Source organism: Mirounga leonina, unplaced genomic scaffold (genome assembly GCF_011800145.1).
Source record: "Mirounga leonina isolate KUSES-001 unplaced genomic scaffold, KU_Mleo_1.0 Mir_172, whole genome shotgun sequence".
Classification (NCBI taxonomy): domain Eukaryota; kingdom Metazoa; phylum Chordata; class Mammalia; order Carnivora; family Phocidae; genus Mirounga; species Mirounga leonina.
In genome coordinates, this window is record NW_023270442.1 from 13,008,471 (window position 1) to 13,024,372 (window position 15,902).

General features: G+C 45.4%; 2 protein-coding genes across 11 annotated transcripts in view; both read right to left on the bottom strand.

Moving 5' to 3' along the window:
- CFAP298 (cilia and flagella associated protein 298) overlaps positions 1-6,818 on the bottom strand; it is an 11,247-nt gene extending 4,429 nt beyond the window's left edge. Inside the window, exons 1-3 of one of the 3 annotated variants that reach the window (XM_035017599.1) lie at positions 6,083-6,818; positions 4,204-4,371; positions 2,936-3,003 (exon numbers count right to left, since the gene is read on the bottom strand). In XM_035017599.1, the coding sequence (XP_034873490.1) occupies positions 2,936-3,003; positions 4,204-4,371; positions 6,083-6,221 (375 nt within the window). In that variant the 5' untranslated portion in view covers positions 6,222-6,818. Of the gene's footprint in view, positions 1-2,935; positions 3,004-4,203; positions 4,372-5,719; positions 5,919-6,082 lie in introns of those variants that run through there. The other 2 variants (XM_035017601.1, XM_035017600.1) reach the window with 2 other exon arrangements.
- A 4,372-nt stretch (positions 6,819-11,190) lies between these two features.
- Positions 11,191-15,902, bottom strand: part of SYNJ1 (synaptojanin 1) — an 85,583-nt gene continuing 80,871 nt past the window's right edge. For all 8 annotated transcript variants that reach the window (XM_035017609.1, XM_035017607.1, XM_035017606.1 and 5 more), the window contains one exon: positions 11,191-14,234. In XM_035017609.1, coding sequence (XP_034873500.1) covers positions 13,431-14,234 — 804 coding nt within the window. In that variant the 3' untranslated portion in view covers positions 11,191-13,430. The remainder of the gene's footprint in view (positions 14,235-15,902) is intronic.

A 15,902-nucleotide genomic window follows, 5' to 3' on the forward strand; every position in this document is an offset into this window, starting at 1 on the left:
CAGGTGCAACGAAGGCAGGTGTCAGGGGGAGGAGGCAGATCTGAGTTAACTGCAGAGGTAAGTATGCATCTGGCAGAGGAGGGAAAACACTGGGGGAAGAGCTGAAAGGAGAAGCGGGCCAAGGAGAAAGCACTCTGATTAATAGCAAATGTAAGGGCAAGGGCGCTCAGGGAGCTGGGAAGGAACAGGAAGACAGGAGGATCTCCCATGTGCTCAAAGGCCAGAGTCAGACAGGAAAAGCCTCAGATCTGCGGGTCAGGGGGTCACCAGTGGCCCCGAGACGGCCAACGCTGTGGGGGAAGTAAACAGAGGCGGGGTTCTGAGAAACCCGGGGCACCTCAGCTTTGGGAAGCTTACTGGGAGGGAAAGGCGGGCGACTGGGTGCTGTGAGGGTGAAGCTGCAGAGAACTGATTTCCAGGGAAGGAAAGAGGCCCGAGTGCATTAACAGGGTAGACGCAGCCCATGGGAGGGGAGACACTGGGCATTACCCCCGTCCTGGGTTTCTAGAAGGTGGGGATCCAGACAAGCTGCAGTGGGAGCAGCAGTAGAAAGGGGAGAGAGCCGGGGGACGAGACACATGGGTCAATTCGAGTCTCCAGGGACGGACGAGGGGGTGGCAGGAAGAGAAGACCTGCGGGAGGGACAGAGAAGCGAGGGCTCCTGCCTGACAGCCCTGACCTCTCTGCCAAGCAGGAAGCGAAGCTGCCCACGGACACAGGCCATTCGGAGCCTCAGAGCCTGGGGCCTCCTGCCCACAGAGAGCCAGCCAGGGCCCAGCTGGACGAGGAGGTGAGTTGGGAAAGTGGGGCTAGAGGGACTCCACAGCAGGGCAGGATGGAAGGTCCTGCACTAAGGGGGACACATCGCAGCTCACATCTGGGCTGGGACCTTTCTGGGTAACAGCGTTATAATGGCACTGAGTGGTAGATGAGTAACACGGAAGGAGAAGATCCCTGCTCCTGAGAAAATGCAGGCCGTCCTATAGTGTGGACACCCAGGTCCCAGAGAGGGGTGAGGACAGGTGGGATCTGTGTCCTGAGGGAGGAAGGCGGACCGTTCGCTGGGTGCCCAGACTGAAACTCCCGAAAGCTAGGTTCTCATCTGTGAACTGAAGGGTGTTATTCCTGCCTCACCTACTCCCAGGGGCTCATGAGACCGTTTCCTGACCCAAATCCCCATAAAACACATCAGGTCTTCCCAGGAGAGACCTATGCCGAAGGATCGGTGAGAAGAGCTCTCAGATATGGGGTCACGTGAGGGAAGGCTTCTGCAGGGAGGGTGTCACCTGCGCCACCAATACCAAGTGGTGGGGTGCCAGAGTCATTTTCTGTAAAAGCTCCTCCAAAGGCCAAGGGCAGCGAACCCCGGCCAGGGAGCAACTATGGTGTGGCCTCAGGACAACAGACACCCCAACAGTCTCTCGCTCTCCGCAGAGGGGCGTCCCAGGGAACGGGGCTGCAGAGACACAGTCGTCTCATTCCCCGGGAGCCACCTCGTCTGGATGTTCCACCATCTTTCACTCTCCCCATAACCAACCTCCCACCACGGGACTCGAACCCTTGGAACACCAGACCCACAGTGCTAAGTGCCCCCACAGGGCAGGGTCTGGTGAGGGGACAGCAACCCGCACTGCATGTCTGGCAGACGGCGTAGAAAGGGCCCTAGGCGAGAAGTTGGGCCTGCTGCTCGGGGGCTCAGCAACTTGGGCCAGTCATGGCAGCGGAGGACTGGAACCCCTGGAAACCTCTCTGTAAACTAGGAGAGAATTGCATAAACATATCCCCAGGCAAAGGGAAGAGGGGAGACAAGTGCCCAGAACCAGTCTGGGGAGGGAAGGGTGCAGAGCCACGCCCAGGCTACTGTTTTCCTAACTCGTCCTGACAGGCGCTAGTTTGACCAGGTGTTAATAGTTATTATCATTAGCAATACTTTAATTAAAAAAAAAAACAAAACAGGGCGCCTGAGTGGCTCAGTTGGTTAAGTGACTGCCTTCAGCTCAGGTCATGATCCTGGAGTCCCAGGATCGAGTCCCGCGTCGGGCTCCCTGCTCGGCAGGGAGTCTGCTTCTCCCTCTGACCCTCCCCCCTCTCATGCTCTCTCTGTCTCTATCTCATTCTCTCTCAAATAAATAAATAAAATCTTTAAAAAAAAAAAAAAAAAAACCCAAACAAACAAACCATTCTAGGGTCAAATGCATTTTGCTGGACTGAACCAAAGCCTTCCTTGTAGGACTTCACAGAGCCTTTGCTGTATTAACAAGCATAGAAGGGCAGTCTTTCCTGAAGCACTTGAAGAGGATTAGTTAGGAGCTTGCAGAATTCAGGACATAGTGGTTTAGAAGTAGCAGTTTTGCCCAGGGAATCAGGAGGAGGAGAACAGAAAAACCCCGGCACAAACAGCTATCAACTGTGAAGGCCTGGGGGAGGGGGTGGGAGCAATGACCAGGTCAACACATAAAGCGACTGATTGAAAACCCAACTCTTCAAACAGCCTTAAATCCTTTTCCTCCAGATTCACAGTATCTGTCAACCATAGGACTTACGCTTCTCTGTCTATGAAACAGTTTTTGTATTATCAGGACGATCACAAAAAAGTAACTCCTATCAGCACATACTAGGTCAATCAAATATCCACAGAGCTAATCCAGGCCCACAATGTTTACGTTTCACTTTGCTAAGCTCCTCAGACATCTCGCAGGCGCCGATCGGCACTCACACAGGCCGGGCACAGTCTCTGCCTGACCTGCGCAAACCGGGAGGACACTGTCACCATTATGGAAAGGAAAAGTGAGGGGCCACCCCAAGCATGCTGCTCTCCCTTGACTCTGGAAGGCCAAAAAAATAGAAAAGGCCGGTCTGCGGAGAATTCTGGAAGCCAGACGTGGAGTTGGTTATTTCAAAGGACAGACTATAGGGCATCATTTCAAAAGCTAACCTTGGATGTTATTGCTTTGGCCTCTTCTATAGTCTTCTTTAAAACTTGCTTCATTTTTTCATTTGGAGCTATGAAAATAAAACAGGGAAGAGGGAGAGAAATGGCCATCTTTAAAACTCTTCTTGCATGTCCTAACCCCACTCCTGGCTGAGTCGGGGAGCAGGGAGATGAGAGAAGGACCCACATGGAACTCAGGCGAGGGACACGGTAGAGAGCTGGCTGTGAGAAGTCACGTAAGACTCTCTCAAAGCTTAACTTCTTAATGAAGAAAAGTATGGCTTAGACACTGAAAATGCTAGAAACATAAAGCTGTGTTAGAACAGAAAGGGCTAATTTAAGACAATACTGGTTGAAAGATGAATTACGAACCATTAACTGGTTTTTATGAGATACTCTTATTTTTCTCATTGATGCAGTTCCTTCTAAAAAGCAAAGGACCTCTCCAAATTGACGAGTCTATGTATGAAAAGATGTGGAAGACAGCCAGCCATTTTCCAGGCTAAAATTCAATGGAAATACTACTAAAAATTCCTATTATCTTCAAAAATAATTTTTGAGCCTATAAAGTCCTTGTAGGGACACTTTTGTATTTCTTTTGCTCCTAACAGTGTTTTAGGGGCACAGCAGACACTTAGGTGTTTGTTCAGTGATCAATCAGAGTCTTTTAAATGGAGCTTTTTCTGCAATTTAAAAGGGATAAGCTATCCGAATGGGTTACCATCTGTTCTCCTTGAAATTCCACCCGATCAAGCATACACTAAAGGGGGGAACACTTTCAGAATGCTCTGACATGCACTGGGCTACTGGCCCTACCCCCCCAGAGAGGCATGCCCTCCATTCAAGTGGAGACCCGTGGGCCGAAGTTAATCTCCTTCTTTCTCAAGGAATCAATAAAGAAAGCCCAGTACCTGCAAACCATAACAGAACAGAACCTTCAATGCATTTGCAATCATTTCCCCCCAAAACGATTAGGTTGAACCATACGAGAAAGTGCCAATTTTCACCATCTGTTACCTACAAATATGGCAGCTTCAGGTGGTTCACCTAACATATTTAAGAGCTAGCAGCATCTTAGTAAGAGCAAGAAGACAGATGCTTCCTCTACCTGCCCCATTCATTCCGGATTTGCACTGCACCACAAGGAGGTACAAAGTGCAGCATTTCATTGGTTCGTATAGAAAACTGAGGTCAATGTTTTCAGGGAAAGAGCCTCTTGCGTACTTGCTACTGTACTCAGGCGTGCACACAGAAGACACGTGCTGGATTACCTTGCCCGTTCCTTCGGCCAATGTCATCCTTTTTAAATACTGAGCCCCCACTGGGTACACACTTTTCACCCCATTCGTCCCTCAATTTCAGTTCTTCGATCTGGTCATCGGTCAGTCCTTGCATATTAGGAGGGAGAAATATGCCGTGTTCTGCTAATTCTTCCATTTCTTAAAAATAAGAGAAAGTGAGGCAATATGTATCATGATCATCATCACAACACTTTCTATCCTCATTGAAATGTAAGCTCCCTAGAGCTTAGGGGCCTTGCCCATCGGCTCCCTATTTTATTTAACAAACACTTAGATGCCACTTGGTTTGGGCCAGGCCTGTCCCTGACCTCTGACAAATGGTGTAATTTCATGGGGCCTTTATTATCTTTGTATCTTTATTATCTCTCCCCACCAGACTAAATATCTGGGGGAAGGGGCTGGTCTCAGTCATCCTTGTCTCTGGCAGGCACAGCACTGGCGCCTGCCTGAATCACAGCCCCAATCAGTTCAGTGGGGGCTGCAGAACACACGAATGAGTCACTAACATGACTATTCACATTTGGCACCATGTTTTCAATTGATAATTTTATAGAAAAAGAAATTGGGAGTCCCTTTTCTCCCCAAATGCTTTAATTAAAAAAAAAAAAAAGGAATACTGACCTTGTTTTGAAATCAGTAAATTTTACTAAGAAACTTTATGTCTGCCTCATAAAGGCAGAAACCATAACCCTTAAGGAATTCTCCATGGCACAAAAATCACGTATTATAGAAACAGTAACATTCTAGACCACATCTGGAGTATCCTGTCAACTGCTGTGCTGTGTGTAGCTAATGTGGTAGCTACTAGCCCCACTTGACTCTTTACATTTAAACTAAAATGAAATACAATTGGGGCGCCTGGGTGCCTGGGTCTGTTGGGCATCTGCCTTCAGCTGAGCTCATGATCCCAGGCCTGGGATGGAGACCCTCACTGGGCTCCATGCTCAGCGGGGACTCTGCTTCTCCCTTTCTCTCTCCCTCTGCCCCCTTCCCCCTGCTCATGCTCTCTCTCTCTCTCAAATAAATAAATAAAATCTTTTAAAAAAATACAATTAAAAACGCATATCCTGGGTCGTGTTCAACTAGTGGGTGCCTTACTGGACACACAAATAGGGAACACCTCCTCCCGGCAGAAAGTCCCCAGAGAGCGCTGCTCTAATCATTGACAGAGTGACCAAACGCTGTAACATGAGAAAAAAGGCTTGTGTTCCCTGAAGAAGGGCAAGGAACACCAAGACCCTCAGCTGGTCTTTCCATCCTCGGGGCACCGTCCTAAATCAGGTGCTCCCCCTTAGAAGTGAATTCATTTTTTTTTTTTTTAAAGCAGGCTCCATGCTCAGCGGGGAGCCCCGTGCGGGGCTTGAACTCACAACCCTGAGATCAAGACCTGAGCTGAGATCGAGTTGGACACTTAACCGACTGAACCACCCAGGCGCCCCCGAATTCACTTTCTGAAAAGGGCCAGGGGCCGTCCCACCTCTCCCACCTGCTCTATTCCACTACACCTGCTCTGCGGCCCAGTGTGGCGGCGCCCGCGGGTTATTCCCTCTCGCGGGCTATTTCGCACTCGGCCTCGCCCGCCCGCCGGGTGCCGGCGTCTCCACGCGCTCCGCTGGCTCTTCAGGCATCTCCGGGAAACCTCGCTGTCCCCCTCCAAGCCCGCCAGCCTCACGTCTTTGCAAATCTTCGCAAACCTGACCCTCCCCCACGCCCAGCCGACCCGAGAAAAGTCCTGCGGCTCCCGCCCCACTTCCCCATCCGGATGACCCGTTCCTCCTCCCCTCCCGGACCCGCCCCGGCTCGGGCTCCACGGTCCCGGCCGCAAACTCGCCGCGCCGCCGGGCAGCACCTGAGCAGACGCGCTGCACCTTGAGCCGCGCGTTGTAGACCCGGGCCACCTGCACCGTGAGCTCCTCCAGCTCTGTGCTCCCCGGCGTCTGCAGCAGGAACTGGCTCTCGTCGCCCCGTTTCACGTGCAGCAGAACCATGGCGGCCCCGGAGACCCCGCCGAGGCGGCGAGGAGGCCCGGGAGGCGCGGCCCACCGTAACCCGAGGGCGAGCTGCTGCTTAGAGACGGAACTCGGGTTTCGGGCGCCAGCGATGCAGGAACGGGGCGGGGGGGGGGGGGGCACTCGCTCCCGGAAGTGGCTGTTGCCAGGAGCAACAAAGAAACACAGGGGGCCCCAGCTCCAGTCAGAAGCCTAAGGTGGTTAAGCCGCAGTGCGAGAGGCCCGGCAATGCGCTCCCGGAAGCAGGTGCTGCCGGGCAACGATCCACACAGTCCGAGAGGGCCGCGGTCCAGGCCGGCACCCTGCCCCGCGGGATTCGCCGAGCTTCGCTCCCGGAAGTGCCTGTTGTCTGGGCGACCGCCCAACACAGCCCAAGCCGCCGGAGGGGAGCGCGGAACGCCCCTTCGACTCGCCTGGGCCCGAGGTTCCACCCAGGGAGATGGGTGGGGTGGGAGAAGCCTTTTAGGTCGGATTGGTGGGGTGGTGGGCACCTCCAGGCCCCGAGCCCCGCAGCAGGCTCCCCGCCGCCGCTCCGAGTCTCAGCGGCGTTTCCGCCGCCCGCAGTCACCACTTCCGGAAGTGCTTCCCGCTGTTTCCGGTCTGGAGAAGTTCCGGGAGGTGCGCGCGGGTTGCTGGGTATGAGCGCCGAGGGGCAGGAGAAAGTGGTGGCGGTGCTCTGTGCGGGCTGATTCCGAGTCGGGTATCTAGGGAGGCTGAAGCGGCTGCCGCCGGGCGACCGCCCGCAAACTCTCCAGCCAGCCACCGCTGAACAGATTCTTATTGAACAGGCGCTGTTTCTTCCAGGTGTCGGTGACCCCGCGGCGCGTCCAGGGTCACTGCTGTCATGCAGTGGAAGTGACAAAGAGACAAAATACGGGGACGAGGCAAATTCAAATAGAAGTCTAAAGAAAACCAAATAGGGCGATTGGCTTTTTAGACTGGATGGCCAAGGAGTGCCTTGGGGAAGGTGACATTTGCACTGAGCCCTTGATAACAAGGTGCCACCGAAGCTCTAAGATCCTGCAAGACCTCTACCCCCGGTTACCTCCTTCGGCTGTTGCCAAATACAAATTGATTTGAATGTTGCAAGCACTCGCTACTTTGTATTCCTGAAACTTTGGCTCTCACCGTGGAAACTTCATCCCTGGGGTTCGGGGGCAGAGCGCATGGTGTGTGACTGCAGGCCCGGAAATGCCCAAAGCCAATCCAGGGCCTCATATGAAGACAGTTAGGCTGATCCTGGACAGACAGGGTATGGAGCCCAGGGAGCAGATGTGTTTTCATCTCTAGTATTGGGGCAGGGAGCACCCAGACCGTGGAACGCGCAGTACTGGTCAGAATGGCAAATGTCTCTCTCCCCAGAGGGGGAAGGGGGCCTCCTGAGTTCTCTGAGCTCCTCACTGCTGGCCATAAGGTCATCCCTCTGTTTATCCTGAATACATTCTGTATTCATCGAGCCAACTACTGCTTAAAACTTGGGTGGACAGTGTATTTTGCCTTGTGAGAACCATTTATCCACAAACTCCTGTATTACAGGGTCTCTGGGTATAACTTTTAATATTAATGGAAAGTGTGGAAAACTCATGTACTGGCCATCCACTTTGTTTAACTATGTAGTTTATTAATCATTTGGTAGAAAATCTGCCAAATCTCCACAGAACAAGCCCTTGCAGTATCTTTAATCTTTGTCAGCACTGATTTTTGCCTTTGTAGTCCTGCTAAAGTTTAATTTTTTTTATTACATTCATTTCAGTGTTCTCTTATGGTCTTTTTTCTTCTCATCCAGGCCATGCCTCACAAATTTGTATGTAGCTTTTTCTTAGTGTTGTTTCAGTGGTCATAAATTGTGCCAAAGCCTCATCTTGCCATCACTCAAGTGAGTTCTGAATTTTCAGACAAAAGGTGAGATTTGTGTGTTCCTGTGCAGTTTGGCAACTTTTCTCTGAATATTTTAGGTACCGTTGCCTTTCTGGGGTAAAGGGCATCTTCGACCATTTGTATCTAATGAAGCAATCCATTAGTGATGAACGCTCTGGTCTAGATAATTAATATGTCATTCATGATGGCTGCTAGATATCAGGCAGCCAGGGAGGAAAAGAACAAATTTTTAGTCTATTGAAAAAAAGAATTTTTTTTTTCAAAAAGCCCTAACATGTTAAAGATACAGTTAAAGTTCCCACACATCCTTCTCTGATTCCAATATCTTATTCCCCTTCTCTAAAGGTAACTACTATCCTGAGTTTCTCATTCCCATTTGCTGTTTTTCTACCATCAACACATGTACTTCTCCCTAAAGAATAGAGGATATTGTTTTGCATGTTTTCAATTTTATATAAATGATGTCATACTGTATTTTTTTTTTAAGATTTTTTTAATTTATTCATTCAAGACACAGAGATACAGAGAGAGAGAGAGAACATGAGCAGGGGGAGAAGCAGGGAGGGGGAGAAGCAGGCCCCCCGCTGAGCAGGAGCCCGATGCGGGTTTGATCCCAGGACCCTGGGATCATGACCTGAACTGAAGGCAGATGCTTAACCATCTGAGCCACCCAGGCGCCCCGATGTCATACTGTATTATTTTGTAACTTGCCATTGGCTCCATAATGACTAATTTTTCATTCTAATTTCATTAAACTTACTAATATTTCATGCACTTGTTTTCACTGCTGTGTAGTATTCAACTGCATGAATAGGTCACTCCATTCCCCTGCTGATGATTAGTGTATTTCTGGTTTTCAACCATTACAAACAATACATGTCTTGCTCCACATCCACTATAATTTCTCTACCAAATTTCTTGTGATAGAATATATGAATTTTACTGGACGTTGTTAAATTGCTCTCTAGAATTGATGCGCCAGTCTACCCTTTTCAACAGCAGTGTATGAGTTCCCATTCTTCCACACATGTCACTAAATCTTGATGTGGTCAGACTTATGTTTCTAAAACTAATACACAGGTATTTTTGGTTTATACATCAGCTTTTTGTGAGTTTGGTTATCCTGTGTCAATCACCATTACTATAGTTTGTGGACACGCAGAGCTCAAGATCTGGCTATGTGTGAAGGGGGTGAAAAGATAAGTTACAGACTGGGAGAAATATTTGCAAGCCACATATTTAACAAAGGGTGGGTATACAGAATAAACAAAGAACCCTCAAAACACAGCAGTAAAAAAAAAAAAAAAAAAAAAGCAGTCCCATTTAGAAAATAGGCGAAAGAAAGATATTTCACTAAAGAAGATATTAGATGGCAAATAAACACATGAAACGATGTTCCCCATGATCAGCTATTAAGGAAATAAAGCCACAATGATACATCCTCTACTAAAATGACTAAAATAAAAAAGGAAATGCAAGCAAGCATGCAGAGAAATTGGATCACTCATACACTGCTGATGGGAATGTAAAATGGTCCATTCTGGGAAACACTTTGGCAGTTTTTTTAAAGATACAAGCATGCAACTACACTATGATCCAGCAATGTACACCTGGGCATTATCCCAGAGAAATGAAAACTTATGTTCACACAAAAACCTGTACAAGAATGTTCATAGCAGATTTATAATAGCCCCAAACTGGGAACAACCCAGATGTCCTTCAGTGGGTGCGTGAATGGTTAAACCACCCATGGTACATCCATACCATGAAACACCACCTGGCAATAAAAAGGAATGGACTAGGGGCACCTGGGTGGCTAAGTCAGTTAAGTATCTGACTCTTGATTTCAGCTCAGGTCATGATCTCAGGGTCTTGGGATGGAACCCCGTGTAGGGCTCCACGCTCAGTGCAGAGTTGGCTTGGGATTCTCTCTCTCCCTCTCCCTCTGCCCCTCCTCCTACTTGAGCTCTTTATCTCCAAAGGTCACATACCACTCTTTAAGGGGCAAAATTATAAAAATGGAGAATAGATTAGTGGTTGCCAGGAGTTAAGGACGAGCGAGGGGAGATGGAATGGGAAAGCAGCAGGGAAAAGGGCAACATAAAGGATCTTCCCGGGGATGGAAATGTTTTGCATCAATGTTAAGGTCCTGGTTGTAGTATTACACTATGGTTTTATAAAATGTTAGCACTGGCGGGGGCGGGGGAGGGGGGGGAACTGCATAAAGGGTACATGGGCTCTCTCTGTATTATTTCTTACAACTGCATATATATATATATTTTTATATCTCAGTCATCTTAAAATCAAAAGTTTCTTTAAAAGCCTATTATTCTCTATCTAAAAGTTCTTAGTCAGAGGTTAATGAGCATAATTCAGTGATTTAAGAATCAAGGTTAGGGGCACCTGGGTGGCTCAGTGGGTTAAGCATCCGGTTCTTGGTTTCTGCTCAGGTCACGATCTCAGAGTTGTGAGATCAAGTCCCGCAATGGGCTCTCCGCACTCAGTGGGGAATCTGCCTGAGGTTCTCTCTCTCTCCCTCTCCTTCTGCTCCTCTCCCCGTGCTCACACTCTCTCTAAAATAAATAAAATCTTTAAAAAAAATAAAAAGAATCAAGGCTACTGTTCTGAATAGCAATCATATAGGACTGAAAAAAGTCAATACTCAGAGGAACCACTAGCCTTGGCCTTGTACTTTGGGTCTTCTTAGGTCAGTCTCTTAGGTCTGGCTGTCCCTGGGCCTATCTCTCTTCTACCCCCACTTGTTTCTTTTGCTGTGGGTTAGAAAATCATCATTCCTGCTTCAGTGTTATTTTCAAGCCAACAAGACTTTGAATGAGGGCCTCTCTTACAGAATAAGTGCATGCACTTCTTGATGATTTGTAGTCTCAGAATGTCTTCTTACTTCTAGAGTATTATATGGAGAAGTGAAATGGATGAAATAGGTCTTGAATTAAAATACCTGATTTGACAATAGGAGTTAATCTCCAAATGTCATTAAACTTGGATATGAAAAGTTCAAGGAAAATGGCTGAGAAAAATTCTTCCCTCTTGAGCAAAGCAGTCAACGTGGTAAAGACAGGTATATTTATTTCATATGACAGCACATTTCACAGGATATGTACAGAATGTTGGTATACCACTGACTTTAATACTGTACTTCTATAAAGTATATAGTTATAAATATTGTATGCCACATAAGCAATAAAATTCTTACATATAAACAGCAATCTACTATAGGGAACAAAGAATTCACAAAGAGATCCTTAGTGTCTAATTTCTGCTCTGCTTTTAACAGAACTGGTAAATATTTTAATAACACAGAATAATGGCTAGTTTTTTGCAGCATACCTTTAACTTTCATAACTCTGTGCCCTTTTAGCAACTTGCCAAATATAGTTTTCCTGATAAAGGCTGAGCTGCTGCACGATATGTATATTTTAGGCAGTAGTTTATATTCAATAGGAAACACTGCTCACAGAACTGCGATCTGCACTAGTGAAGTTGATAATGAATTCTGCTAACGGAGAGCAAACACCATATACGCTAATCGCACAGATGTCAAAGCCACAGTTTCAACAGGTTAATTCACATTCTGAAGCACGCTGCTTATGGTAATGCTGCTCTTTCAACTACACTACTGCTGAAATGATTAGAACCCCCCAAAGCACAATATAAAACTCACAAGAGTTATTTCTAACAGCAAATCCAGGCTGTTAACAGAGAGAGGATTACTTCTATAAATATAGTATTTTGATAACATTTGAGCATTTAGAAAAGTGCTTTTTTCCTACTAGATTTGCTTTACATATTTGAGTGCAATGCAGTTTGCTGTGCTTTTCCATCTCACATAATCTTAGCCAGGAGCTCTATTTTCGGATATTCTCCCAATGCACCTCTCTAAAGGTTAAGTGTGGACAATGGAATTTAGGTGGACATATACAACTCTGTATATAAAAGGATCGTTAATATAAGTTTTAAGGGGTAAAGATGATTTTAACTTAAACTGACAACAAAGCAACTATTGCCCAAGGAGTTTTCTGTCTGGGATTACTGAATGATATCAAAATACTACATCGTGTAAAAATTCTGTGAGCTTCACAGAATTAATAAAAGCAGGATCATTGCATATTGGCAGTGCAGGAGACAAAATCCACAGCTGACCTGAGGGCTGGCCTCTCACAATGTAAAGCAGCGTCACGGAAGAGTTGGGGAGCCTCTCGAGGGGACAGAGCACACACACTGAGTAGACCCCCGTTGCAAGCATCCCAAGGCCAGGTGCCTTCCTGCTAACGAAGCTTCAGAGCAAAAGCAGCAAAGACCAAGTGTGGGAGGGAAATGGGCAACATACACATTAGTGAGAGAGAGGGGAGTATGTTTAGCTCTGATGTTTCTCCTTGGACTTGGAGGCATGTGCCTTCCGGACAGATAAGGCCACAGTGCTTTTTTGTAAGGGCTGGAGTGTCCATCCACAAAATCGGCTGCTTCCAGCTCCAAGAACCTCCTCCCAGAGAAAAGCATATGGAGGTGCTGGGAGTGCAAAGTAACAAAGATGTGTGTTATGTGTATGTTCAGGGGAGGGGGGAGGAATGGTATAGGAAAATCTGGTTCTGTAGTGAGATCCTAGTTTTGGAAAGAAAATTAAGGAAATGTCCAAATTTCATTTATAGCCATCCTTTGGGTAATGAAATATTGAAAAGCTAACTCACTCTGTTAGAACTTTTAGGTAAAATTTGGTCTGAGTTATATCCTAGAATTTAAGTTATGAGTTTTGCAATTATGTGAGCGTATATATATGTATATGTGTGTAGTGGGTACACACACTTTTTTTTTTAAGGCCACGCCTTTCAAAATTGTTTCAGTATAACTCTGATAGCTCCTTGGTAACTACTTGGAAACACCAATTGTTACCAAGTGTGAAGAGCTGGTAGTAATATCAGCTAAAGTTGTCTGGGCTTTTTGAGATTCTTCAGAGAAGACCGACAAAGAATTTCTGAATAAGGACTATTTTCTAAAGTAGTTTTGAGCACTGTTTATGGCTACTACTCTTACTTAGCCAAACAGAAACACACCAAAACTCCAGTTAATAATGAGAAGGATTTTTTCCTTATTTCCAATATACACATATTCCAACTTTGTACACATTAAATAGTGGTATTTCATGACAACATCAGTGCACTTAACAATTACTTATTGCACATAATGAATAACTAATGCCCAATTCTTTTGGCTCTAACCTGCCCAAACTAAAAACCAAACAAAAACAAAACAAAACAAAACAAAAAAAAACCAGTTGTTTTCTATTGCATAACCTTATCTTTCTGTAAAGTCTAGTGTGGGTGATGCCTTAGATGCCAAGGTTGTGAAAGGAGCTACGGAAGGGGTGGTGCCAGGTGGAAGCAGAGTGACAGGAGGTGGAGGTGGCCTTCTTGATGGCAATGCACAGAAAGGAACATTTGTACCTTTATTCCAGTCATCATCAAAGGTCACCCTGGAGCCAGAAAGTGAACTCGGCTGATGATCCAGTAAGTCTGGACAAGCTGACTTTGACTTCCCTTTCACACCAAAGTCCTCTTCTTCCTCGAAGGTTACCCATCCTTTTGGGTTGCTGATTTTTGCCATAGACTGGCCCTGCAGATCAAAACTGTCCTTAAAACCATCAAATGAAGATGCAGGCTTGCTACTGTTATGACCAAGAGGCTTCAGAGAGGGGAAAGGACTGTTAGCAACAGGCTCTTCTTTGGAGAGCCAGGAAGTTGCCTCTGATTCTTGGGACTCGGCTCTAAATGGGTTTCCAGGAGCGGCAGTCCTGTCCGTAAAAGGATTTGTGCTGGTCAAGCTAGTAACAAATGGGTTTGGAGAACATCGCATATTTTCCTGGGATTTACTCCGGGCTGGAATTGGAGGCATGCAACTTATAGAACTCAAAGTATTCACGCCACTTTGTGTTGCAGAAGGCAAGTGAATCAACCCCTTTGGGTTTGGAGTTAGAACAGATGATGTTTGAACAGGTAACTGAGCCTTTGATACAGCAAGCAGATTAAATGACAGATCTTCAAATGGGTTGCTCTTTAATGGTGATTCCAGTCTGACAGCAGAGACTCCATTTGTTTTTACCTGAAAAAGAGAGCACTCAATAATCAGGAAAAAAAAAAAGGTAATATATTATTTTTAACACCTCCCCTATGCTTCCTGTCTCAATTATTCTTCATTTTGGGGGGCAAGTATCAAATTTGAAAGTAAAAACAGTTTTGTGTAGTTACTCTGTTTTAAGATAAAACAACTAACACCTTATTCTTTAAAAACCTCCTACCAAATAAACCCTTTTATCAAATACATTTTTTTTAAATCCCAAGGAAATTAAAAAGAGCCCATTTCATTCATGCAAGTTCTAATATGGTAAAATGGAGAACTGTACAGAATTAGCAAATGACTTTTGTTCGTGCCCTGTTCTATCAAATGTTAGCACAAACTTAAACCTATATTCAGAACTTATGCTAAATCTATATTTAGACTTCCAACACCCATCTATGATGATGATGTGGTCTCATTGTTTTTAAATATATTTTTATTTAAAGTTAATGTTATTATGGAAATTCAACTTTATAAATGAAAATGGATTTTATTAGTATATTTGTATTCATAAGCTAAAGACAATGCATCTTTTCTACTTAGAAAAAGGAATTTTCAAAGCATTCTTTGCCTTTTAAGTTCTCCTTTGTAGACCGAACAATGTGACAGTATTCCTTAGTTGACCTTCTTCATCTTATAAAAAAAATGTTCCAAAAAAGACAGGCTTATTAATAATCATATGCAATGATTATTTAAAAGCAGGGGGGAAATCGCATTTTCTATTCGGTGTGTTCTAAAACCGAGATGAGCGGTACACAATCCTTCCTACGTGACAGAGTTGGCTGTGAACTGGAAGGAGGAGTGTTCCGAATTACTTCATGGTCATAACAAGTGTGCACTCTGTGCCTAGTTCACGAAGAAGCCAGCGGAAGTGGAGTGTGGCTATCCGCCTGAGCAAAGCCAACCTTTCTTATGGGAAGGAGAACCCTGGCCTTATCAGCAAATTAGCTCATCAGATGCTTCTTTTTAATTAGAAAAAAAAAAAATAGCAACTGCACATAATTATTGAAATGACACAGATGACTTGGATATTGATGCCAAATTTAAAGAGAAGACAAACTTTTGTTTGGAAAGGGCAGGGGAAGGAGAATTTTTAGCTCAAGACCTGCAATGTAACAAAATGGAGCACTACCCAAAATGAATTCAGATAGCTGTGAAACCAAAATAACTAAATGTTCATGAACTGTGTTGAAAAAAAGAACAGCAGTTCCTCCCCAAAAACATAATTGCGTATTATGAAACAGTAACTTACTACTTTAACCACAGGGAAGGCTGTTCATTTGTACAAAGAAATGGTGGATAATTTCATTAAGTAAATAACTCTCAAGTATCTGACTGTTTTATTCAGTTGTCCTAGAACATACTTTATAATTGAATAAACAAGTATATTTTTCTTCAACTTAATATGACAATAAATTTGTACAAAAGTAGAGTAAACATTTAACAGATTCAAACCTGGTAAGCAGATTTATATACGGAAATCTGCTTAAGAGACAAATCTATTATAGACATAAAAATTACAGTGAACTCTACAGTACCAACAATCTCTGGATTATTTATGATTTATACAACAAAATGGGAGTACCTGATTGGGTCTGGGACCCAATTCTCCCATGGCAGATGGAACAGTCCACAACACAGACATTATAGGAA